The sequence below is a fragment of the Heterocephalus glaber genome, unplaced genomic scaffold (assembly GCF_053883595.1).
Source record: "Heterocephalus glaber isolate CG9 unplaced genomic scaffold, H.glaber_assembly_v1.0 deba00001497, whole genome shotgun sequence".
Lineage (NCBI taxonomy): Eukaryota > Metazoa > Chordata > Mammalia > Rodentia > Bathyergidae > Heterocephalus > Heterocephalus glaber.
This window is the reverse complement of record NW_028258320.1, coordinates 70,961,093-70,986,867: the sequence shown is the minus strand read 5'-3', so window position 1 is coordinate 70,986,867 and position 25,775 is coordinate 70,961,093. Positions and strand designations below refer to the sequence as shown.

The 25,775-nt window shown below is 47.2% G+C and overlaps 1 protein-coding gene across 49 annotated transcripts in view; it reads left to right on the top strand.

Annotated features, from left to right (window-relative positions):
* Positions 1-19,337, top strand: part of Tcf7l2 (transcription factor 7 like 2) — a 185,139-nt gene extending 165,802 nt beyond the window's left edge. For 9 of the 49 annotated variants that reach the window (XM_013070027.3, XM_004838895.4, XM_013070026.3 and 6 more), the window contains 7 exons: positions 3,899-4,039; positions 4,552-4,711; positions 5,002-5,109; positions 9,887-9,935; positions 10,516-10,566; positions 11,802-11,874; positions 17,203-19,337. In XM_013070027.3, coding sequence (XP_012925481.1) covers positions 3,899-4,039; positions 4,552-4,711; positions 5,002-5,109; positions 9,887-9,935; positions 10,516-10,566; positions 11,802-11,874; positions 17,203-17,608 — 988 coding nt within the window. In that variant the 3' untranslated portion in view covers positions 17,609-19,337. Of the gene's footprint in view, positions 1-3,898; positions 4,040-4,551; positions 4,712-5,001; positions 5,110-9,886; positions 9,936-10,515; positions 10,567-11,801; positions 11,875-12,478; positions 12,553-13,362; positions 13,391-17,202 lie in introns of those variants that run through there. The other 40 variants (XM_021253420.2, XM_013070028.3, XM_021253423.2 and 37 more) reach the window with 15 other exon arrangements.
* The last annotated feature ends 6,438 nt before the right edge of the window (positions 19,338-25,775 follow it).

The following is a 25,775-nucleotide window of genomic DNA, read 5'->3' as shown; positions in this document are numbered from 1 at the left end:
CGGCCTGTTCCCCATTCTCTTCGGCCAACATGGGGAACCGAGACTAGGGAAAGGCTTGCAAAGCAGGTCACAATGCCTCTTACCACTTCTGGAACAGCAGTTTGGGCAGAGGGAGAAAGTGAGCATCACACCCATTGAGAAAAATAAACTCCAGCATATCTAGCATTTGTAATTATGCCATGGATATTATATAATGATAAAGATCCATTTCTCTTGTGGGATGCATCATCTAAATTTCAAAAGCCATACCAATATTAGCTCGGCAGGAAACTGCTTTTTTGCATTCACTGTCTAGAGGGAGGAGGAAGGTTGTGCTCATTAAATAATGTCATCACAGCCTCATAGAGCACGGGAGCGAATGGGGAGCCTCCCAGGGGGACAGCTGCTTATGATCCACAGCTCGCCCTCCCCGTGTCCCAGCCCTTCTGTGCTGCACCTGATCACCTCTGCTGTTTGTTTACTCGGTGCATCCAGTGGTTGGAAGTGGTGACGCAATGGTGGGATAGGGATTGAGGTTAAGCTTATCGATTGAATTATCATTAGGAGGTCAGTTGATGATTTATAGGTAGGCAGGGGGGCTGGGGGAAAGGAAGGCAGCAGTGTTAAGAAAGGTTAGGGGCTCAAGGTGTGTGTGCTGGGGGAGACAGCTGATTCCCCAGGTAGGCCGTATGAAAGGTAGCTAGTTAAAAAGCGTATACAGCAAATTAAATACATTATTGTGGTAATGGGGCGACAGAAGTATAGGTCTATTATACTTATGGCAGTTATAGCAAATGTAGGCAGCTTGCCCTGTTCTGGAACACCCTTTGATATTCATTCTATTCAGCAGTGGGGCCAGGACTTCTCAGAATTAAGTGATGGGTCATTATACTTTAAACACCATGGAGAAGCCTAGATTGGCAATTAAACAGCTCTTGCTGACACTCACTTGTGCCACCCTGTGACCCCCTTTAGATTGAGATGTTGGAGCTCCGGGCCCTCAGCCTGCTAAATTGGTGCAAGGCTCTTCTCCTGACGAGAGCGGGCTCTGAAATCTGCCGGCTTCAAAGGGAGCAAGATCATGTATAAACCATAATGTGGGTGCACCGTGGCTCACAAAAAATAAGGCAGGAAGAGATGAAATGTTACAAGTGCAAGGGGGAAAATGAGAGAATAATGACAAACCTAATGCAACTCAAAGCAGGATTGTTGCACGGGAAAATGCATCCTACTGCTTGTGCATAAAATCAAGGCCGGCAGATGACATCCAGTTAACAGAAACGTGTCAACAGTGAAGTAAAGTGTGAGTGAGGAAGAGAGAAGCCCCTGAGACAGCCAGAAACAAAAATTAGTTGTCCTTAACAAGTTAAGGTTCATCATTATATTCTGGCTCGGAGCCATAAAAGCAGATGGGGGCATATAATGAGCTGCTTAGAATTTTTAGGGTGTTTATTGCATTTCATGAAATAGTTGCTTGCAGAAAGGAATTTCTTGAGCAGAGGCATGCGGACAGGCCACATGCACATTGGTGCAGTCTCCTCTGCTGTATGCTTTTCAGACATATAAATATGTGTAGAGGTGGAGGAACCCAGAAGTGTTTGTCCTTCATGGCTGCACCAGAAATTTATCCCCACCCCAAAATGTGCTCAAACCGTTTTGCCTTCCCTGGAATCCGGTATATGTGTGTGTATCCATGCGTGCAGGGTTTTCTCTTTCCTTCTCCCTCGTGTGTCTGTACATATTCTCAGTCTGTGGAAGGGAACATATGTATTTGAGGAATGTCAGGCACAGTAAAAGCTGCCATTCCACCCACCCCTTCACCCAAAGGCTGCCAAGAACACATGTTCTCAACTTAAATTTCCTCTGAGGCCTTTGAGCAGTGGGGAGGAACAGGGCATAACTTGGGAGCCCGAGTGCCTCCCAGGATTCACTTATTTTTTCCCATTTTTTGAGGGGAAGAGGATGGAGGTTGGTTATCCCCCTCCTCCCACGCCCAACCCCACTCCTTGTTTTTCCTTCTCTCTTTGCCCCTCTCCTCTGTCTTTCCTGTTCTCCCTCCCTCCCCTCCTCTTCCCTACACACACACACACACACACACACACACACGCACACACACACACACGCACACACCAGGAAGGACTTGGGTGATTCTTATTAGGAAACCACGTCATCACTACCAAACCTCAGCACAGGCTCACATTTGCAAAGACAGCTGTAGGACAGGGCCACCTCGGGATGGGATTTTTGTTTGTTTGTTTGTTTTCTGGTACCGGGGATCGAACTCAGGACCTTGTGCTTGCAAGGCAAGCACCTGAACCACTGAGCTAAATCCCCAGCCCGGGATGGGATTTTTGAGTCAGGTGTTTACAGGGGTTCTAGGGACCCTATAAAAATCAACATTATCCATTGGTATTTCTGCCTTTGTTGATCTGTGTAGTTTCTATTTTTTCTGTAAGTTTTAAAATCATTTTTCAAATGAACATTTATTACATTATTTGGGCTAAATGGAAACTATGTCCAGTCCACTTATGGGAAGAACCTTGGAAATAAATACCAGATTCTTTTGAAATAACTGTCGTTGATAAGTCTCATTGGGACCTCCAGTTCCTACTGGAATTGGCTCTCGAAAGAGTAAATTGTTAATCCCCAGATGGCAGCTGGGCCATTCTGGTTTGGGTTGCTGGGAAGTGGCCCTCACCATGATCCCGGCTCCCTTTTGCCTGGGCAGCCTCCCTGGGTGCTCACCTGCACAATCTTGCCGGAGTGGAGCAAGGGCCGCAGTTTTGTGTTCTGGGAGATTCTGCCCTTTTTGCCCCTCACCCTGCTCCTCTGAACAGTGTGCGCTACTCTAACATGTGGGAAGGGGTCCTCCTACCCAGTACAAGTCATGAGGACTCCAAGCATAATCAGAAAATGTGAAAGCCATTTGTCCAATGCAGTTGTCAGTTTGCAGGTGGGCCAAGGGTAGTTTGAAATTAGCTCTATTTCACGAGAATTTGCATGGTTGGAAATGTCAGTTCAGGGACACAATATATTTTGGAGAACTTTACCAGAAGTGCATGGTTTTAGAGGAGAAAACACAAACTATTCTTTTCTTTGTTTATAATTTTTGATATTCATGTAGAAGGCAGACAACATATTAAGTAAAAGTGATGTAAAAGCCCTAAATTTTGCGGTAGAAAATACAAAAGAATCAGAAATTTGAAACTTCGTTTGAGTGTGTGCTTTTATTGTGTTTTTCTATGAAATGATACAAAACTTATTTAAAATATCCATGACTTAATGATGAGAACCAAGTAGGGACTATGAATTTTACCCTATCTTTCTGCCTCATTCTCTCCCCTCCCTGTCAAATGATGGTCCCAGGGACAAAAGAAAAATAAAAATTTTATTGCCCTCCATCAACAGAATGAGGCCTAATGAGGCAAGCACAGCATTGTCAAAAATGTATGTATAGTTCAACCATGTTAATATTTTATTTAGCTGTCAATATACAACAGAACATTTCACCTTTCATTCTGGAGCTGATTAGGCCTTAGGAAATTGTTTACTTAGATGCCACTAATAATAATAATGCCTCCAAAAAAACTGGACATGCGATTTCTAGCAGACAGGCCAAGCCCATTTTTCCGCCCAAGTACATCAGTTGAATTTGTCTTTTGCTAAAGATGTTTGAAGATCATAATGTCTCATGTCAGGAGCAATAACGAAGGGGAAGATTGGCTTTAATGACATTATGAGAATCATTATGTTTAATTTATCGCTAATTAATGCTGACAGGTTTCATAGGCCCTGTGTTGCTTTCATGTGAATGTTATGTGCTCGGTTTTTTTGTTTGTTTGTTTGTTTGCTTTCTTTTTTAAATTGTGTGTACACATCCCTCCTCATTCATTCATTTTGATTCTGACAATTTACACAGCTTTCTGTCTTCTAGGTTCCCACCCCACATGGTCCCACCACATCATACTCTACACACGACCGGCATTCCCCATCCGGCCATAGTCACCCCAACAGTCAAACAGGAATCCTCCCAGAGTGACGTCGGCTCACTCCACAGCTCGTAAGTGCCACCCCGGCCCCCTCTTCCCTCAGAACCACAGTGTGTAGCAAAGCCAGCTTCGGGGGCTGCCACAGTGCCTGCAGCAAACAGCTGGCTCTAGACGGGCTCGGAGTGCACAGTGGTGGGCTTCGCTGATTGTCCCCCTGAAGGTTAGAGCAGAGCCCTTTTCCTGTGCACCGAGATTCGCAAGAGCTTGCTTGCCCCCTAACCCTGGAGTTAGCGCCTGGAGGGTGGAGGCCTCAGTGCCTTCCCCTCTGCCTGGGAAAACTATTAGTGAAACTGGAGGAAGTGGTTACAGAACCTCTTGCTTGCCCCACTCCCTCCTCAGGCTATTTTTGTTGTTCCATCTTTCTGGGGTGGAGGAGACTGAAAGTGGAAGCACTCTTTTTCATTCGAAACTTCGAGGCTTAAGTGAGAAGGAGACCAGGCTGTGGGCCTCTGCTTTGTGGGAAGTTGGACTGCATGGTTGTTTATCAGGCTGTTTGTGTCTGTCTGTTTTTGTCTGTGTCCAGAAAGCATCAGGACTCCAAAAAGGAGGAAGAAAAGAAGAAGCCCCATATAAAGAAGCCCCTTAATGCGTTCATGTTGTATATGAAGGAGATGAGGGCGAAGGTCGTGGCTGAGTGCACGTTGAAAGAAAGTGCAGCCATCAACCAGATCCTTGGGCGCAGGGTAGGCAGCCTCTCTGTGGGAGGGGCAGGTCCCATGGCAAAGTGTCCCTGTCCCCCATTGCCTGGAGAGTCCTTTTCCCTCGGCCACGTTCTGAAACCCTGACGGTCATTCCACATTGGAACGGCATTCAGTGCAGCCACGCCCCTAGAGATGACAAATCGGGTTTTGTCCAAGCGCCCCCGTTAGTGCCGGACACCATCATATCTGCAGGTGAGCCCATGCCTCGCTAGTTGGCGTGGGGAGGTATGTGACGTTTCGCGTGTCTTTCCTCCACCCTGTGTCCCCTCCAGTGGCATGCACTGTCCAGAGAAGAGCAAGCAAAGTACTACGAGCTGGCCCGGAAGGAGCGACAGCTTCACATGCAGCTCTACCCCGGCTGGTCTGCGAGGGATAACTATGTAGGTGGACCATTTTCTTGGTGACTCCAGTATATCAAGGGCCAGTATGTGTCTCTCGGCACAGAGCGGAATGGTGACTGCTGGCTGGAATTGGGCTGCAGGGCCATTCATTGTGCCATTAACAGCTGGCCCTCTTGCCAACCTGAGGGCTCTTGTCCTGGCTTCCAATGTGGCTCTGTCAGTCTGGTGGCGGGTGGGGAGGTAATCCAGTGTCCTACCTTAGGGCCCTTGAAATCCATGAAGGGCTGTGCATGCCTCCTTCCTTGCCCACTTCTTAGAGGTAGCAGGGCTGTAGGATACACCCCAAGGGGCTTTGGTTCCACATTAGCAGCAGCAGTCAGCAGTGTGGCTTTACAGAGGAGGCCATAGGTAGAGTTGGAGGAAGAGAGCTGAACTCCGTCGGTCTTCATTAGGACCTGCACCTTCAAGAAGGAAAATCAAGACAGTTGCCTTAGTGTAGTTGAAGTTGGTACCTGCTTTGTCCTGAAAGGAGCATGATGGGAATTTCCCTGAAAGTAGCCTGTGTAAATCATCCTTGGCAGGTTAATGAGAGGACTGCCCCGTGGGGCTCAGGAAGATGTGCTATGTGATGTATATTTTCCTGGGCTTTGTGTTGCCTGAAAGATTTGCCTGATTTTCCCTCTTGGCTTTTAGAAAGCACCATCATGAGAAGTTAGCTTTTACTAATTGCACCAACACCCACAATTCCTCTTCCTATACCAGTGATGGGCGAGCCTTTTAGAGCTTTCATTGATACAAACCGGCTGCTGTGGCACACGTGCTGTGGGTTCAAGACCACTGTTCTATACACTTACTATTCTCTGATGACCACTGATTCTAGTCCTGCCTTTTGTCCAGTGATGGTGAACCTTTTAGAGCTTTCAATGATAACAAGTGGCCAGCCGCAGCATGCGTGCTGTAGGTTCGCCACAAGTGCTATAGATGGATGGAATGGCTGTAACTTTGCAAACATACTTACATGGTGTTTGCTTTTATGAAGCAATTTTGTGCTTGCCCTGAGGGGAACTGAACATCACTGCAGCATGGGCTTCCCGCCCTCCTTTTGGGTCCTGGAGCCTCGGAGAGCCATGATACCCATCATGGCTCTGGGCCGTGCTCTCCTGTTGGCAGCATCCTGGGTGCAGACGCTGCAGGGCAGAGTAAGATGGTTCAACTTCACCAGTGGTGAACCCTTGATGCCTGAGGTGCTGTGTGGATCCGGAGTTAGTTTGAGCATTTCTGCTTTTAGAGCCTGCTGTCTAACAGGAAGTTCCCAACAGTTGCATGGCCAAGTGGACCTGAGAGAGGGCAGCTCTCTGCTCACTCTGACTTGTCTCCTCCTCTTTACCCTCTAACCTCCAAACACATGGTAGCATGTTTGCTTCTCGCTGTGTAGATGAGAGAGGAGAGAGCAGAGCGGCTGGGCTTCTCTGCCACTTGCCACCCTTCTCCTTCGGGGCCCCATCACCCCACCTGCAGCCCAGATAGGAAGCAGTGCTAGTACCACGCCAATGGCTCGGTCACTCTGCTGAGAGCCCTTGCTGCCGACGGCCAGGCGTCACTGGGTGACTGCTTGGGACCTTTCCCTTGGTCCTTGGCATGTGAGCAGTGGGGAGCCTTTCTTCTGGAGCTGAAAGGAGGAGAATGAGAAAGCACCGCCCTCCCACCTGACCGTGAGGTGGAGCTTTCCAGTAGCAAGCTCCTCCTCAGCCTGCACGCGCAGCTGTGTCACCCTAGGACAGCTGCTGTGGCAGGTTAGGGTCATGAGCTCTTGGTGTTCATCTTGGGCTTCTACCTGCCCGACTCCGTGGGTGATTTAGAACGGTACCACAGAGAAGGATTCAGCTCCTCAGAGCTGCCAGATCTCCAGTGGACAGTTTGGGCCACAGTGGGCCCTTCGTGTACACACACAGGGTGCACTCTCCCCAGCCTGAGGGTGTGCGTTTACAGTAGGGTTTATGTGAAAGGTGTGGTGCAGAGTGAAATCTCTACAAGGAAGTGAGGCAGACTCTGATAGCATCACAGGAGTGCTTTGACTTGCCTGGGAGTCATTTAGGTGAAGTAGTAACCAAGGTTCTCTGGAATGTGCTTTCTAGGTTTCCGAAGGTTGGGGAGGCACGTGGCCTGGCTCTAGCTCACTTCTGTGTTCAGAAGGTGGTTTGGTGTAGGAGTGGGGTGGCTGAGAAGACTCGGAAGTGGGTTTGGAGGTGGAGCCCGATCTAGGGCTGCTGAAACTTTATCTCTTCAAAGAATGTTGTCAGATTCCTGCTTTGATAGCCTGTGACACATGAGTGTGACCACACACTCACACCTTCCTTCCTTGTCCCAGGGAACAGGGGCAGAATTGAAGGTTTTGTGGTTTTCATTGTAGTAGAGACTTGTTAGTATTTCTTCTAAGCCTTTTTGTTGAGACAGGGTCTTGCTAGGTTGCCTGGGCTGGGCTCAGACTTTTCATCCTCCTGCCTCAGCCTCCAAGGAGTGCTGAAATGACAGGCGTGTACCACCACGCCTGGGTAGTGTATTTCCTTTCAGTTGGTGACCTCGGAGTTTTTGCAGATGACTTTGGTCATTCTAAAGCCCAAGCGTGTTCTAGAAAATGTTTTCCAAGCTAGCCACATGCTTCTTCTACCTCCTTCTCTTTCAGCCAAGCAGTGAGAGAAGACTCTACCACTACCTGAGGAAAATAGGATTGCGTAAAAGAGTCGCACTTGGCTTATCAGACTGGGGAAAAACATTTTGAGTACCGCAGCGATAGCTCACCCCTGGTATCACATTAGAACATAATTTTCTTTCTGACTCTGCGACATTAGGCAAAGGTGATAAGCCCTACACCACTTGCTCATTGCCCTGTGTGAGGCCTTAAGTTTAAGGCAGCGGTATGGCCGTCTCCTTTGAGCCTAAGTGCTCTTGAGCACTTCCCCGTGTCCTCTTCCTGTTGGTACCCAGGCCCTGTCCTCTCGAGGCCAAAGCCTACTGGCTGAACAGCCCTGTCCTTGGCCATAGCCGTGTTCCCTTTGTACTCTAAACAGCAGCCCCTACATGCTATTGCACAAGGAAGCGGAAGTGGATTGACGTGCCATTACAGAGAGCAGGGCCTGAATTTCGATTGAGTTTTACTTCGGGCCCCTGACTCGAGAGAGCGAGGTGGCTCTTGGCTCTGGGCCTTTGCTTGTTTTGATGCCACACCAAGGCACACAGCATGCCTAAGCAGAGCACCATCCAGAAGCCAAAACTCACTCCGGCGGCACCTCCTGAGAGTCTGCCAGGGTGGGTGCTCACAGGCGCCGATGCAGCCCGCACTCCAGGCATCTCCACTGCGGTTCCTTGTGAGCCCAGCTCATTCTCAGGGTTTCTGCCCATCATTGTCCCTTTTCCTTTGGTGTTCACATCACTGTACCGTGAGGACCTGTAAGCAGAGGCAGCTTTTAGATGCTGTGGGACACATGGGAGTACAAGACCCCTGCAGTTGAATACATCCCAGGCAGCTGACTCTGGACAGGGCCAGTGCCAGGGAGGTGAGGGAGCTGAATTTCAGACCTGGAAGAGGCAGCTGCTCCATGGAGCTCCTCCCAGGGTGGGTCCCCATGCGCAGCCCCAGCACCCTGCCAGGTGTCTGGGAGGCTCAGGCTGGAGAAGGTGAATGAGTCTGAGCAATCCATCCCCTTCGCCAGTTAAATCAGCTTCCTGCAGGATCAGGGGGTGAATAGTAGGTGGCAGAGCCTGTGGTGGAGGCTGAAGTGTGGAGATCACCGAGTTCTCACTCTGGCCCGCCTCCAGCTGGCTGTGCTGCTGTAGGAATGGTGCCTAACCCTCTGCACCTCAGTTTCCTCATTCGTAAAATTGGAATGGCAATGAAAATGCTGTAGAGGGTTTTGGGGAGGAATAAATGAGTCAGTTTGCAGAACACACTGGCATCATGCCTGGCACCTGGCGTGGTGCTCAGCAAACACTAGCCATCTTGGGTGCGCTCTTCTACTCACTGTGCAGACAGCCCCTGATGGGGATGGTTTGACTTATGGTTTTTCAACACTGTACCATAAAATGGGCTTCTTGTGAGGCCATGTTGCCCCCCTGTGGGCCAGTGAAAGTGTTCTGAGCATGTTTGAGGCGGACTAGGCTAAGCTGTCATGTTCCCTGGGTCAGGTGTATTAAATGCATTTTCAGATTGTGGTATTTTTCATTTTTGATGGGTTTCTTGGGAAACCACCCCATGGTAGGTGGAGGAGCAACTGTATAAGACGGAGGGGATTGTCGGAAACTTACCTTCTCCAATGGATGTCCCCCAGCAGTTTGGAAAGGAGCCCAGATTATTCTAGTTCTGTTTTGCCGCCTCCCCCAACTTCTAAAACCAGGAGCTGCATCTCTGAGATGCCCCTGCTGCAGCTGGCATTGTCTTAATACAGAATAGGGACACTTGGCCCTCATAAGTGAGATCTGAGTGGGTAAAGCGGGGCAGCTTCCTAAGCATCTCTGACTACCACAGCATCCCGTTGCCCTCAGAGGTCTACTCACTGCCTCCCGCCCCGGCTCCTCTTCCCCTCTGTGGACTTGGATGCCTGGGGTCAGGTGCAGGTGTGAAGAGGTCTTCCCTTCACCACTGCTGGCCCTTCCTCTTCTCCCACAATGTGCACCTCTCCGGCTGGGGCACTGTTCCAGGACATGGAGGGTAAAGGAGGCAGGATGGTCCCTTCTCTGCCTTCTCCTTCCAAGTGAGCCCAGATGCCCACCTCATGGCTGTTGATTGAACTAATTCACTGCTTTTCGTCTGTTCATGTAGGGCAAGAAGAAGAAGAGGAAAAGGGACAAGCAGCCGGGCGAGACCAATGGTAAGTTACAGTACTCAGGGTGATAGAAGCAGCGGTAGGTGGAGGGCCACTCCTATGTCAGGCTTCCATCTGGGGGAGGCAGGAGAAATTCAAGGACAGGACATTGTGGGAGAACCCATCTTAGCCAGCCTTTTTGTTTATGCATTTTAATTAATTGCTTCACGACTGCCCTTTTAAAGCTAGTAACATCCATTGTTGCATGAAAAGCACATTGTAATTCTAGTGGAATGTGTTTTTAAATAACTGCAAAGCCTGTAACTGGAGAGCAAGCAGTAGGCATGCCTCTGCTGGGCTGTAGACAGTCTGCTTATTTTGTATGTGTCTGAGAAAGGTTGAGGAGGGGCCTAGGGGAGTAGGTGGGGTGTGTGAGTGTTGGATATTAACTGGGCTGTTCCTGAATGTTTGATGCATGCCTTTACAGTGGTAAATTGCACCCATCTTAAATTAAGGAGGTTTGTCATTCTGTAGAAGAAATTAGAAATACTGCATAGGCAATCTCAGAGGTCCCTTGGAGAAGACCAGGCTTTTACAAACAAACAAAAATTTTGAAGGCTTTGTATAATTTGTTCTTTTTTTTCAGAACACAGCGAATGTTTCCTAAATCCTTGCCTTTCACTTCCTCCGATTACAGGTGCTAATGTCATTTTGAGTCATTGAAATAGTTGATAAACTGTTTTTTAATTTTTCTTGCCATTATAGTTTTATTAACATTAAACACGTATGACATTTGAACATTCTTTAAGATTACCATCTACACGGTTTCATATGTTTCGGTAGATTTTTTTTTTTTTTTCAGTTGCTTTTGTTGCTTTTTGAATTTAATTTAACTTCTGTTTCGTTTATTTATTTATTTTTCCCATAACAGTTGTTTAAGCAGCAATGACAGTGATTTAGAGCTGAACTAACTGTGCAAATTGAATATGCAGTATTTCTTTAAAAGAGACTGGTAAAGAAAAAAAAATGGAAGGAATTCAGTCATAAACCTCCTTAATCTAATGGCATTTTTTTTTCATTGCTCCCACTAAGTTTCTCACGCAAGCATGCATGCGCAGTATGATTATTTTTTCCTTTGCTTTTTTTTTTCTTTTTAGTTTTTTTCATCCTTTTGCTTTTCTGCTCATAATTTGCAAATCCACTTGCATTTTACTGACCGTGCCTGCTTCAGTGCTGCTGTGAGCTTCTAACTAATTCCTAACACTCGTTCACACAGCCTGTGTACCTCCCTCTGTTCCTCTCCTAATATTAATGAAATTAGATAAAAAGAAAAGATAAAACATTCCAAAAGCTGCAATATCCCAATACCACAACCCTTTTCTTTCTTTCTTTCTGTTCCATTTTTTGTTTTGTTTTGTTTATTTGTAGTTTTTTCTTTTTTTAAACTGTTCCACTCTGAGAAGAAAAAAGCATGTTACAAACTTAATTCCCTCCTTCGCTTTATTTTCTTCTTTAAGAAAAAGAAAATTGAGAGGCAAAAAAAAAAAAAGGGAAAGCAGAACTAAAAACGAGGGAAAAAATTGAAAAGAGTTCTTCAGTATCTAACTTCCCTTTGTCAGCTCAAACCTAATCTAAGACACAGTCCTTAAAGAAGGGATACTGCAGCTTTATTTGCAACAGCTAATTTCACAAGTTGAATAAGAATGTGATTTTCACCGTTTTTTAATTAAAGAAAGTTAAAAAACGAAAGTCAATATTTTGCCTTTAGTAACCAGGTCATTGATTTATTCCCTTTTTTATTTTTATTTTTTTCTTATTTGTATCTCTCTCTCCCCTCCCTTCCCTCTCTCTTTTCTCTCTCTCTCTCTCTCTCTCTCTCTCTCCCTTTCTCCCATGTCCTCCTCTGCTCGCTCCTTCCTTGAACTCATTCAGACCTGAGCGCTCCTAAGAAATGCCGAGCGCGCTTTGGCCTTGATCAACAGAATAACTGGTGCGGCCCTTGCAGGTGTGTATAGTTTCCCAGATTCGCTGTGCTGGTTTGCAGCTGGCCTCTTCCATCCTTCCCCCTTCTCTGGCCTGTTGCTTTGTAGCTCTGTGTGTGGATCACAGGAGACACGAGGGAGTGGGTACTGCCAAGTGTGTGGGCTCGAGGAGGGATGTGCTTGTTTTCCGCTGCTGCTAGCCAAAATGCCACTGTAAAACAGCATCACGTTTGCCGCCTCGGGTCCGCGATGCAGACCCCTGTGCGCCCTCTCCCAGGGAGTGTTGCCTGCCAGCCCCTTCCTTGTGACAGCCCGGGATCCTTACCCTGGCCTAGGGAGAAGCAAATGACGTCACTTGCTCCCTCCTCTTCTCTCTCTTTTTATTTATTTTTCATTGTTGTTTTTTGGTTTCTGGTTGTTTTTTTGTGTGTGTGTTTTATCATTTGATTTGATTTATTTTCCGTTTGACTCATAGAAGTCCTTTCCTTTCATGCCCTTGGTGAGGGACGAGTACCCGATAGAGCCAAGGTGATGTAGAAGACAAGTGAGCTGTAGCTGAGATTTCACATCCATCTGAGCACGACCCACCATTGTGTTGTGTTTTTTGTGTTTACCTTATGCTAACAGATGCAAATACTCCAAAGAAGTGTCGGGCACTGTTCGGGCTTGACCGACAGACTTTATGGTGCAAACCGTGCAGGTATATAACCACTGCGAGGCCTTTGGGAAAGCAAAGCATTCTGTCCTTCTGGTATCTTAGTGTGACAATTTATTTTGACCTTCCCATCTACTTCTCCCACTGGCATCAATGACTAATGAGCCTCATTCTTCAAATTTTTCTTGCTAATTTCACACTGTTTCCTCTCCCCACTTTCTCACTTTCTCTTTGCTCTCCCCTGCTCTTACAAATGACATACAACATATATCCCTGGTGGGAGGACTGAGACCACAACCTTAACACAGGCACTGACGCTTTCCCTTTGAAAGCCAGCGTCCTGGACTGGCCCCGCCGCCGATGGTGCCTCAGTGGCCTGTGGACTGAGCACAGACTTGGCAGTGATAGCAGTCCCGTACATCGGAGTCCAGGCACTCAGAGAAGTGCACTGGGGCAGGCTCCTCCCTCTCCCCCCTTTCATTCTGTTTGGCCTCTTTGGTTGTTTTATGTTTGCAAACCACATGTGTCTGTACAGAGGAGCTTGGTTAGCTGACATTGTTTTACAGAAGTGTGGCATTGAGTGGCATGCACCAGCTAAAGGACTGCAAAGAGTGGGACCTGCAGAATTAAAACATATACGTAAATTTGCACATACATAGCAGTGAACCAGACCAGTCCCAGAGTCCCAGTGAAGCCCCACATCTCCTCTCCCGCAGGTTTCCGCCTAGCCTGCATCTTCAGGGAAAGTGTAGGTACTTTCTTCTCGGTGGAGGGATGCCCGCTAGATCCTGTCTGGTTTCCTTTCCTTTAATGACCACCTTCAGTTAAATTTGTTGTTTCTTTGTTCTGATACAAGCAGTCTTTGAATTTGGAATATTATGATGGTAGGTATCTCGACACCCCACACACGCGTCCCTGTTTGTAGTGCCTCCCTTGTCACGTGTCCCTCTCCTCCATGCCTTTGCCATGTGCTCCTCCGTGTCTAGACATTAGATCAGATGTTCATCCCATTACGTGCATGCCCACGAGTCTGCTGTGTCTCTGCTCCTGTTCTGGTGGCAGTATGAGCCCGGTGAAGTGTGCCTCATGTAGCAGAGAGGGCCCGAGGGCCTCCACAGACAGGGACACACACACCCCCTTTAGGTGGCCACTCGGAGGGGAATTCTCCAGTACCCGTGGGGTGGGAGCATTCACACAGGTGACAAGTGCCTTTCAGCACAGTCCTGGGGTCTTCCCTGGTCCGCAGAAAGGATCACAGGCCAGAACTGGGCATATAATTAGGATGGGCAGGGAAGATGGGGCCTGTGCTCACTCTGTGGTGGCAGGGAAGCCATCAGCATTTTGTACTTGCACACGGGAAGGTAGCTGGCCATGGAAGCCGGGTCCAGACGCCCTGTGGTGGTAGATGGCTGACCAGTCACAGGGACCACCCCAAAGGAAAGTTCCTCATGATGGCTAGGTGCGCACAGCCAGCATCTCTGGCTATGCCACACAGTAAGGCCAGTTCAGGTGCCCACATTATTTTGTCCATGGGGGTGGCTGGTGGTTTACAAGTCCGTTTTTTGTTTCAGAAGCTGTTGCAATGAGTTAGATTTGGCTATTTGGCTGGGGGAGGGGGTTGTTTGTTTGTTTTTTAACTTTCTAGAGGTAATAACACCGATCCAGACAGATGTCCCTTCCTCAGACCTACCCACCATGTTGCTTAAAGCCTAGGGTGGGGGTCCTCAGAGACCAGAATTTTCTTGATATTCTTACAAAAAAAGAAAAAAGTCTGCCAAGCGCAAACCTGTGTAGCTACTTGGTGTGTTTGCAGCATGGTCTTCTGCAGGGCAGCTTTGAGGGACTCACGGTACTGAGATGGGAGCCCTTCTGTTGTCGTGGAGGCCCACAGGCCTCTCATCTCAGGGTCCCTCCTCATTCCCAGCCTCCCTTCCAGCCTCACCCCGAGCAGCCCCTTTGCCTTTGCTGGGGACATGTTTTTCATGCTCTGATACATTGGCAAATTCATTTCTGCTGTCTTTTTATAGGCGTCATTCTAGAGCAGGGTTAAGAAGAAAGCTCAGTTTTCTTTCAGAATAAATGAGCTGGAGCCCCTGGTCCCCTACTAGAGATGGAGACTCCATAGGCTGGCTAGGAGTGTGAGTTTTGGACTGGTCGTTATCTGTCTCCTTCCCCCTCAACTCTTCCTTTCAACTTTGCCACAACCACATCTGGCTTGATGCTAAAATCGGTAGGGCAAACTCAGCTTAAAAATAGAAACAGGAGAAAGAAAATTTGTGAGAAGCAGTTGCAAACCGAGGCATTTTCTGACTCGTCAGAAATATGTGTGTGTTCCAGCTGCCCTTTGCTCGGCCCTGTTGGGGGAGCCTCACTCTGTCCCCGTAGTCTCTGTGTCCTGTGTTCCAAGTGTCCCCATCCCCATGATTTTGGAAACATCCGCACCATAGGGAGGGTGGGAGGGATGTGGGAAGCCCCAGAAATGCTCCTAGCCAAGCAGGGCTCCTAGCTTGCCACACAGGGCTTCTAATTCTGTTCGGCATTTGAGGACATTCTAACCAGACTCTGTTTTGAGCCCACCAAGTTGCTTTCCCACCCTTTCACTCAGCCCTGCCCTAATAGAGTCCGGAATGCTGCTTGATACCGCTCCCCTGTCTTCCTATTGTTCCTCCCTCTCCTTCACCCTCTCCTCTCCTTTCCTCTCTCTTTTTCCCCTTTTGCTTTCTCAGTTTTGCTTATGCCCTCTCCCACCTCCTCTTCTTTTCCGTACTCTGTTTTTAAAATGCATGGACATCTTAGTTTTCGAGCATGTTTTGATCTGCAGGCCAAGGTGATTTAAAACCGCGAGGCTCAATTACTGTATTTACCTTTGTTCCTGAGACGGGCACAGAACCCATAGCCTACGCCAGTCTATCCCAGGGAGAAGGACCTTTGCCAAACTGACTGAGGGTGAGAGGGGTCTGTCCCTCCTCACCCTGAGTTCTGACCCAGAGGGGACAGAAGGACCCGAGGCCACCAGCCCCAATGGCCCTCAGCCTCTGGGAGGCAGGAGGACTGAGCATGTTCCCCTCCATCCTCCCCTCCTTCCCTCTCCTCCGGCCCACTTTTGGAGTCCATGTCCGTGTACAGATGGGCATGTCAGACTGCTCTGGGGCTCAGACCAGAGGAGGAACGCAGTACGCCGCTTCCTGCAGCAGTCAGCGATGCCGACCAGCAATGGCGGCCTTCCTGTGCCGCCATGGTTCTGACTATACCTCAGGGTCCTTGGAAGAGCACATTCCTGAGTCTGCATGATTTTTATAGCATTAGTGTGTTGATCCCAGGATCACCCTGCCTACCAAGTAGGATCCCATTAGGCTGGAGTTAATGGTGGGAGAGGTTTGAAGTCACATGCCCAATTTCTTGAGTTGAATTTCCCCGACCTCATCCTTTGATGATAAGGAAGAAAGGCTCTGACATTCGCATTCCTATTTCCTACATGAACAGGTAGTGGAGAGGGGCGATTCTGGTTTTGGTGCAAGGCAGATTTAGTCTTTGTGGTTCAAACACTTGTCACAAGAAGCCCACCCGGGATGGTCCCTGCTGCAGTTCCCTGGCACATCTTGGTCATCACTTGCTGCGCCCTACTTGCTGGGACAGGAGCAAGACGGCCCTCCATCCCATCCTCACCGTTTCTCCTTCCAGCCTTCTCACTAGGGGGTGGGGGAAGGGAAGCCCCAAATCTTTAAAAAACAAACAAGCAAAAAAAAAAAAAAATCAAAAACTTAAAAAACCAAGTTTGAATCATAATTTAATCCACAACCTGCAGGCCATACAACCAGTTATTCTTGTTCCTTTGGATCATTTTCTGTTTTTCTTATTCTTCCCCACCCCCACCTTTGTTTATCCTCTTCTACCTGTTTTTGGTGGTTCTTTTGGTTTTTTGGTTTTATTTTGTTGGTTTCGTTCTTTTTGGTTTCTTTTGTTTTATTTTTGTTCCCCTCCTCGCCTCTCGCCTGATTCTGACCTCTCTTGATTTGGTGTGGTTCTTAACAGACAAGCCCGCAAGCTGTCTGTGCACCAACAGCCTCCCCGGTGGTGGTGTGTTAAAACCTTTAAGCCTCTTGCTAGTGCTGCCTTCAGCTATGTGGGCTCAAGAGTCAGCGTTTGGAGAGTTTCATATTGATAAGAGGCAGCTGGGGAAGGAGCGCCTCTGTCTTTCTCTTAAATACGCACACGCACACACATCACGGGGGCTGGGGGTGGCAGTGGTGGGAACTGGGGCGGGAGGCACGGAAATGCGGTGGGAAAGCGAAGGAACGCCCGTGTCCAAAGAGAAATAAGCGGTTCTGTTCATCCCAATTTGGACGAAGCCACTTACTGGCAAATGGGTGCCACCGTCTGCAGGTGACTGCCTCTCGTCTGTTCGTTTCTGTTTGGGCAGGGCTGGCCTCGTGGGTGTTCGGGGGTGGGGTGGGGTGGGGCAGGTAGTGCGCCCTCTGAAAGGTCCCTCGTGGCAGAGCAGAGCAGACAGGGGCGTGGCTAGGGAACCCACAGCCCGTCAGCGCCACCTGCCACCTGCCACGGGCCACCTGCCACGGGCCTGCTGCGCACCGGGGCATCCCTTAGGTGGCTTCACCGTGGCCGTGAACATTAGGTGACTGTCTCCCGTGACGTCTTTGCCCTTTATTCACAGACAACTCTCTCCCCCTGTTTCTAGGAGAAAAAAAAAGTGCGTTCGCTACATACAAGGTGAAGGCAGCTGCCTCAGCCCACCCTCTTCAGATGGAAGCCTACTAGACTCGCCTCCCCCCTCCCCGCACCTGCTAGGCTCCCCTCCCCGAGACGCCAAGTCACAGACTGAGCAGACCCAGCCGCTGTCGCTGTCCCTGAAGCCCGACCCCCTGGCTCACCTGGCCATGATGCCCCCGCCGCCCGCGCTCCTGCTGGCCGAGGCCGCCCACGGCAAGGCCTCCGCCCTCTGTCCCAACGGGGCCCTGGACCTGCCGCCCGCAGCCCCCTCCTCATCGCTCGCACAGCCGTCGACATCTTCCTTACATTCCCACAACTCGCTGGCCGGGCCCCAGCCGCAGCCTCTGTCCCTCGTCACCAAGTCTTTAGAATAGCTTTAGCTCCGCCGCCCCGCGTGGTTTGAGTGTGTCGTCCGGTTCTCGGTTTGCGCCTCCCCCCGCCCGGAAAGCTTTTGTTTCGTACTCTAGTTTTGTGCCACGTGGCTACATGAGTTGGTGTTTATCGAGTTCATTGGTCAATATTTGACCCATTCTTATTTCAATTTCTCCTTTTAAATATGTAGATGAGAGAAGAACCTCATGATTCTACCAAAATTTTTATCAACAGCTGTTTAAAGTCTTTGTAGCGTTTAAAATATATATATAAATATATATATATACATAACTGTTATGTAGTTCGGATAGCTTAGTTTTAAAAGACTGATTAAAAAACAAAAAGAAAAAAAAGAGAGAGAAGCAATTTTGAAGCAGCCCTCCAGAAGGAGTTCTGTATTATTTGTATTAAATATGAGCTTGCGAACCAATCATTTTACACCTAGTTTTTAAACCGTTGAGGGCACGAGGAATGCAGTGCCTGTTCTTTTTTTTTTTTTTTTTCTGTGTGAAACAACTTTTATTGTGATGTTACTTGTTATTGTTTAAATGTACAGAAACAAAGGGTAAAATGTGTTAATAAACCTTGTCCCATGGTGTTGTTCTTTTGGGGGGAGGGGGATGCTACTCAACAATTAATGGAATCACAACGCTGTTGGACCAGTAGTATTTATTGCTTTAGAGATTGCTTGTCGTACCTGTACGTTGTCCCCTTTTAAAATATGTTTTCCTTTTTCTTGAAACTGTGTAAAGTTTTTTTTCTCCCCTTAGCATAAGCATCTTATATATAACAACTCATTTGTACAAGGTTTTTAAGTTTATATATAAAAATGTGTATATATTTTTTTGTTTCCCTTTTTGACCTCTTTTTTTGTTTGTTTGTTTTCCTGTATGAAACCCAGATGCCGCCAAATGGACATTAATAGTTGCATTAAGGATCAGTAGCATTAACAAAAGTTGCTTTAAAAGCCATTACGTAAAGCAAGACTTGAACATTGGTGAGGGAATGTTAGCGATGCTGTCTGAGCGCCCGTGGTAACTGCCCTCCTTCCCTTTTGAACTCCTAGTCAGATGCCCTGTGCCCTTAGGAACATGGACTGACCGTGTGCAAAACTTTATGTGCCAAAACTCTCAGTGACTTTAGCTTTCTCCCCCTTTTTGATGCTGTACTTTTCGTTCATCATGTTTTGCTGTGATGTTACATAGGTAGATTTGTATGTAGTTTTAATGTCACCTATAACAAAATGTGTTTGGTAGCAGATTGTCCAGAAAGCATTTTAAATGAAGAGGTATAAACCCTTAAGGGCCAAAATTCTGTATATTAGATTACTCTTAAACGAAAAACCAGCTGCCGCTTTTATGTACACATACTACATACAAGTAGGTAGCGAACTTTAAAAATAAAAAAAAAAAACCTAGGCATGTTGATGTTGCAAAATGCTGTATAAAGCTGAAACCTGTTCATTCAGTGCCATTGTAGTTGACATGAAGCGATTGTAAAACTGTCTCTGATTTTTCTCTGGTTTATTAAAATGCTAACTATAACATTTTTTGTGAATACTTTGAATGTTTCCTAACAGTTGTGATGTTACTGTTCCGTTTTATGCTCTTATTCCAAGTTCATTTTTAATGGTTTGAAAGCCATTTTTGTAATGAATAAATGTTCATGCTGTACAGTATCTGTAGCATGCCGTTCTGGATTAATAAAAGCAACTTAGTATGTGCAGATAAAGGCTGGCCACTTGTTTCTGTGATTGGGACTTTGCAGTGCTTTGGAGGCTGCACCTACCCTCATGAGGAGCAGTGTGTTCCCAGCCTGAGACTTGAGACCATGTAGCTCGTATGTGGGTTGTGAATAGTGACTAGATACCAAAAGATGAGGGGCCGACTCCTCTTCCCATCCTTTCCTGAGAGGGTGACTCCCATCTCCATCCCTGATGCCCAGTTGGTGTGCCTTACATACCTAGTTTGTCTCATCTGTCACCTGCAGATTACCTGTATATCAGGAGGCCCTTGGGGTGTCTTTCCTCGGACTCCTATCTCTGCCACTACCATTAAGTTCAGTTCTGAAAGCAATGCACAATTACAGAGTAAATGTCGCTTATTTGGCTAGCACAGCAGTTACTCTGATATATCCTGTGCATCCCTCCCACAATGTTGAGCAGAAAGGATTTAATACTGGTGAATGGGGCTTAGCTCAGGGAGGGTGGACTTAAGAAACCACATGGTTAGCACTTTCAGATGGTGGATGTGGAAGTATCCTGGCTTCTCAGAGCTGCCTGCAGGGAGAGATGGAAGGGTGTCCGATTGAAACCCTTTCTCTAGCGGTGAGTGATTATTGAACAAATAGCTTGTTGCAAGATGGGATTGATGGGATTCACTTAGCAGTGTGTATGGAGGGCTGTGACTGTCTGTGGGACCCAAGTTTTTGGCTGTACCCTGGCAAGAGTGTGAGGTCACCATCAGCAAGGGGGACTGCAGTACAGATCTTCCCGTGGTTCCGCCCCGTCACCCCTCACTGGCAAGGGGCATGGATGATCCGTTGTTCTGTTTATATAGGACATCGGTACTTTCAAAGGATGCTGATTTCTGCTCCTGGTGCCATTGTTACTCAGGGTGACCACAGTGTCGCAAGAAGGACTTTAAAGCTCCCTGGAAACTGCTTTGCTAGAGCTAGTTTTTGTTCTGTGAAGTTTCTGTGTTTTGCATTTGCTTTACTTTGTGTTCCCAGGGTGGAGCATTTCTGGCTGTCCTTCCCCATTTTATTCTGCACTCTGGGTCCAGAGTGACCTTTGAAAACAAAAATAACACAGTTACTGGTGGCAGTGTACCAAGCGGCCGCCTGCATTTTCTCAGTGAACCCTAACACTACTGCCCGAGGAAGATGCTGTTCGCCACTACCTGCCTTATGCTTTAAAGATGGATGTAGGCATTCGGTGCAGAAAAGTCTTGTCCCGAGGCCATGCAGTAGGTGCTCCAAGCCAGACTCTTCAAGACTGCTCGAGTCGAGATGGCTCTTCTGTACCCCAGCAGAAGTGGTGGGACAGTCCCTTCAAAGGACATCCTTGTTTCTTCCCCCTGCTCCTCTGCTTCACCTGCACACTCACTTCCCCCTCCTCTAATTCCACAGAACTTGACTCCCTAAAAGCATTGTTGCTCTTTCTGCCTGGAACTTCTGTCCCTGTGTTTCGGCTCTCAGTGTGGACATCGCTTCCTCACGGTCTGACCCTGTGAAGATAGATAGTGTCTCATGTCTGTGTTCTCTTTCATCCCAGCCTTTCCCTCTCCATTAGCTCACCCGTAGCTGTTTTGCAAGTGGGTGTTGTCTCCTCAGGCCCCTTGAGGCCTCAGCATTTCTCCATCTCAGCACTCTTGCCATTTGCGGTTGGGCGATTCTTAGTGTGGGGGCCTCTTCTCTGGACTGTAGCACATTTATTTATCAATCTCTTGGCCTCTACCTGCCAGATGCCAGTGCCACCCTCCCCAGAGCAACCATGGCAGTCAAAGATGTCATCAAATGTCCCCCAGGGGGGCAAAGTCACCCCGGTTGACACCTTTTCTCTAGAGAGCCTCAGAAAGGGTAGGAATGTGGCTTCATGTCTACTGCTGTGGACATGGCCCAGGTTCCATGGCAGCCACATGGTGGGTGCTCAATAGGTACTTGAGGTTGGCCCAGCTGGGCATGTGCGTCCTGTGAGAAGCGGAAGAATGGAAACGTCCCATAGTGCTTCCCAGTTCTGGGTTCTCACAACTTGCAGGTGACCTCCTTCACCCTTCAACGTGCTGGAATGTAATGCAGTGTCCTTGTTACAAAGGGCAGAAGAAGGACAGGGCAGTCCCTAGGTCATCAGCCCAAGGGCGGATCTCTTGCCAGAATTTAAAATGGGGTCACCTACCTGCATGTTCACCTGCCCTACACAGCTGGATCCATACTTTCCACCCAAATGTGGAATTTCCTTCTCTCAGGGTTTGTCTTGTTCTCTGCAGGTCAGGTTCTAGTCTCCCAAGTGCTGGGCCGCATCCTGCCCTTTGCCACTTCCTTTCTATGTCTGTTTGATGTCTTTCTACTCCAAGAGTTTATATTCAGACTGAGCATCTTCCAGTTTTGTCTGTAGAGTGGATCTGTGGATTTTGGTTACTAGGAGACTTTGAGACAACATCTAGGAGCCTTAACTCACTCTCTTAGCCTCATGATTGCTGACCGATGGGATCTAGCCAAATACATTTGGACACTTGGGTGTATGTTTCCCATAGCTGCTGTAACAAATCACCACAAACTTGGTGGTTTAAAACAACAGAACTTGGTCTCTCACTGCCCTGCACACCAGAAGTCCAAAATCAAGGATGTGGCCAACCTATGCTCCCTCTGAAGGTGCTGAATGCTCTCTTGTTCGAGCCTCGTTCAGCTTCTGGCCACTGCCTGCAGCCCTCAGCATTTCTCGGCTTATAGCCACATCACTCCGAAGGATACGCGTGGTTGTATTTCAGGTTCACCTGGATAGTCCTGACTGTGCTGCTTCTCTTCAGCTCCTTAATCACATCTTTTGCGTATAAGTAATACAACTTGGTAATGCAATTTCTAGGATTAGGATGTGGATGTCTATTTTGGGGACCACCATTCAGCCAAGTTTGCTGGTCCTGGGACAGTAGCAGAGTTAGCATAGAACCTCCAGGATCCCAGTTGTTCCTCTGTTGGTGGTGGTCTTGGACAGCATGGAAGTGATCATTATAGTGTGGTTTTCTATTCCAGATAGACTGTCAGAGGTTCATGTTGAGTCTGATGAGTCAGAAGGGCCTTTCATCCAGATCCCGGACTTCAGCAGAGGAAGCAGCTGGAGCCAGTGGAGTGAGGCTGAGCTCAGAGGGTCCTGCACCTGGCTCCCATGGTGCCCTTGGGTAATTCCTTCATCCAGAAGCCCTGCTTCTTGAACGAGCAATTGGTGACAGTCGTACTCATTTGCATAGATTCTCATGCGATCTAAAGTGTAGAGTGCCCGGAATGATAAGTCACAGTGTTGATCATGATCTTAAAAGCTGAAGGCCAGTCACCTATATCTTCTTTGTTTCTCTATAGGCTTCTGTGAGTTCAGCTTTTTACGCCAGAGTTAGAGAACCTCAGAAATCTAGAAGTGGAAGACACCTGCCCACGGCCCAGGGACATAGCTCATCTGGCCTATTCATTTCACCTGAAACTTAATGGCTCTGTGAAAGGGATCTCCGCAGCACTGGCTGGGGTGCTTTCTGTGGCATAAAAATGAGTTTTTAATTAAAGCCCTTTGGAAAGAGACTAAGGAGTAGCCTCAGAGTCTCTTATGAATGAGGCCTGAGGCAAGTCCCACAGACCAGAGCTGGGATCGTTAAGGAACAGGGCCATAGATTGGCCTTTCTGAAGGATTCCCATCTGAGGTTGGCTGCTGCTTCCCCCACGCAGGTCTGGTTTACCCCCAGGCCTAGGGTGGTGGCGGGGCCTGCTGTGAGTTCCAGTGTGGGTCTGACAGGCAGCACTGCAAAGTGCTCTGAAACTGGGGCACCTGTAAGCAAGCACATCCATACCTTCATGTGACTGTCTCTTGGGCATCTACTCACACCAGGTGTGCTTGGAGGCACTAGCATGTCTGTGAAGGAAGCCAGCTTGGTTCCCATTCCTTTCTCTGAGCTCAATCCTGAGCTGTCTTACAGGATGCAGTTTTGAAAGAGTTTCCTGTAAGGATCATAAAAGAGGGTATGCTAAGAATTCTACCTGCATTTCTCACCAAATCTTCCTAGGGGACAAAGATTGCTTTTATTTTCATTTTACAGAGGCAGAAAGTAAGGCTCAGAGAGGCTAAGTGGCTTCCCCACAAGCAGATACAATATCTGGGAAGCCGAGCCTAAGATCTGCAGGAGCCTGCAGAGCTGGACTATGCCATGTTGCTCATGCTAAAGCCACGAGTCGCCCGGGCGGCCAGGAACAAGAGGAGGACAAGACTTGCCAGAGGCTTTCGGGACCAAAGCTTGAGCTGTAAGCCAGCCAGGTATGCCTCCTGCCTTCTGTGTGCAAGAGCTTTTGGTTTTATTTTCTCATTCTGGTTTGGGGGTATATAATCATTATAAAAGACAGTTGATAATTGCGTGGATTAAGCTGTTTTGGACTCAGCACTACAAGTTAGAGGATCCTCAACTTGGAAGAACATCTCAAACTGTATCAGTGTGCATTATGGTACTGTACATACACATTATATAGTGTTTTTGAGATGTTGGGTTGCAACCCACGGATAGGTCAGGAGATTATGATTCAAGACTGGCATTTAAAAAAAAGGATGAAATAGAAAATAGGATCTATTACTGTATGTGTCTACTGCATTATGTAAAATCTTTCTTACTGCAGATAGATAAAAATGTTTAAAAGCCAAGCCTGAACAATATTATCAGTTATAATACATTAATATATTGAAAGGCAGTAGTCATGGTTTCCCGATGGACATCTTACTAAGTATTACAGCAGCATTTCCCCACATGGTCCCCATGGAGCCTTAGTCCTGTGGAGTCTTCTTAGTCAGATCTGTGGGTAACATCTCATCCTATCTTCCTCTTCACATTTCAAACTGCTCATCAATGTGTAAGGGCTCGGAGAGGCTGCCATAGTGACTCCTCTTTCCTTTACCCACATCTCCCAAATGTAACTGACCATAGAAGATTTTTTAAGAGGATAATACCTAATTAACTACCTTCTGAATTAATGTTTTTTGGAGAACATCTTTGGAAATAAACCCTTTTCATGCATATTAGCTACCTTAATCATTTAAATACATCTGTATTACAGTATTATTTCCAATTTTCAGGTGAAGAAATGGAGGCTTGAGTTAAACAATTACTATTTATCATGTACTTACCATATGCCAAGTGTATTTGTCAGCTAGTCCCACAAGAATGCTGCGTAACACTCTCTCCTAACCTTCAGAGGCTTATAAGAGCAGGCATTACTTTTTCTTTCTTTTTTTTTTTTGGTACTGGGGATCAAACTCGGGCCCTTGTGCTTGCATATTTTTTTTCTTAAGTTCTTTTATTGGTACATTTTAGGTATACAATATGTTTAGATTTATCATTGGGTGCTTGTACCTGTACATGATGTATCTTGGTTCTTATTTTTTCCCCATTACCTGTGCGCCCTTCACCCCCTCCACCCTTCTCTATTTACATAGACTTCATTTCCATGTTTTTTTCTTTTCTCGTAATTTTTCCTTTCCCTTCTTTCCTTTCCCCTTCCCCTGCCACCACTCCTACCCCTTTAGACCTTTCTCCCTATTTCAAATTATCAATTATTCATTTTAATCATTTTAACCCTTATTTACACTTTTAGTTTTTCACACTAGAGAAACTATTTGGTATTTACACATGTGTGTCCTATTTATTTCACTTAAGAGTATGCCCTCGATATGCACCCATTTAGCTATAAATGACAGTAGTTTCTTATTCTTTATGGCTGAGTAGTACTCCATTTTATAAAAAAAACCCACATCTTCTTTTTCCAATTTCTAGTTGATGGGCACTTGGGCTGCTTCCAAGCTTTGGCTATTACAAACTGTGCCGCTATGAACATGGGTGCACATATATCACTGTGGTATGATTTTTTAAATTCTTTTGGGAAGATCCCCAGCAGGGAGATAGCTGGGTCAAATGGGACCTCCAGCCCTAGCTCTTTGAGGTATCTCCATACTGATTTCCACAGTGGTTGCACCAGCCTGCACTCCCACTAGCAATGGAGAAGGGTTCCTTTCTCCCCACACCCCTGCCAGTATTTGTTATTGGTTGATTTCTTGATAGCAGCCATTCTTTCTGGGATGAGGTGGAATCTCAGCATTGTTTTCATTTGCATCTCTCGAATGACCAGTGATGTTGAACATTTTTTCATATGTTTATTTGCTGCTTTTCCTTCTTTGTCTGAGAAATGTCTGTTCATTTCAGATGCCCATTTTTGAATTGGGTCTTTGAATTTGGGGAGGTCTGATTTTTTTCAATTCTTTTTTTTTTTTTTTTTTTGGTACCAGAGATTGAACTCGGGTCCTTATGCTTGCAAGGCAAGTGGCGGAACCACTGAGCTAAATCCCTGGCCCTTTTCAATTCTTTATATATTCTAGATAGTAGTCCTTTGTCTGAGGTACAGCTGCTAAAAATTTTTTCCCACATTGTA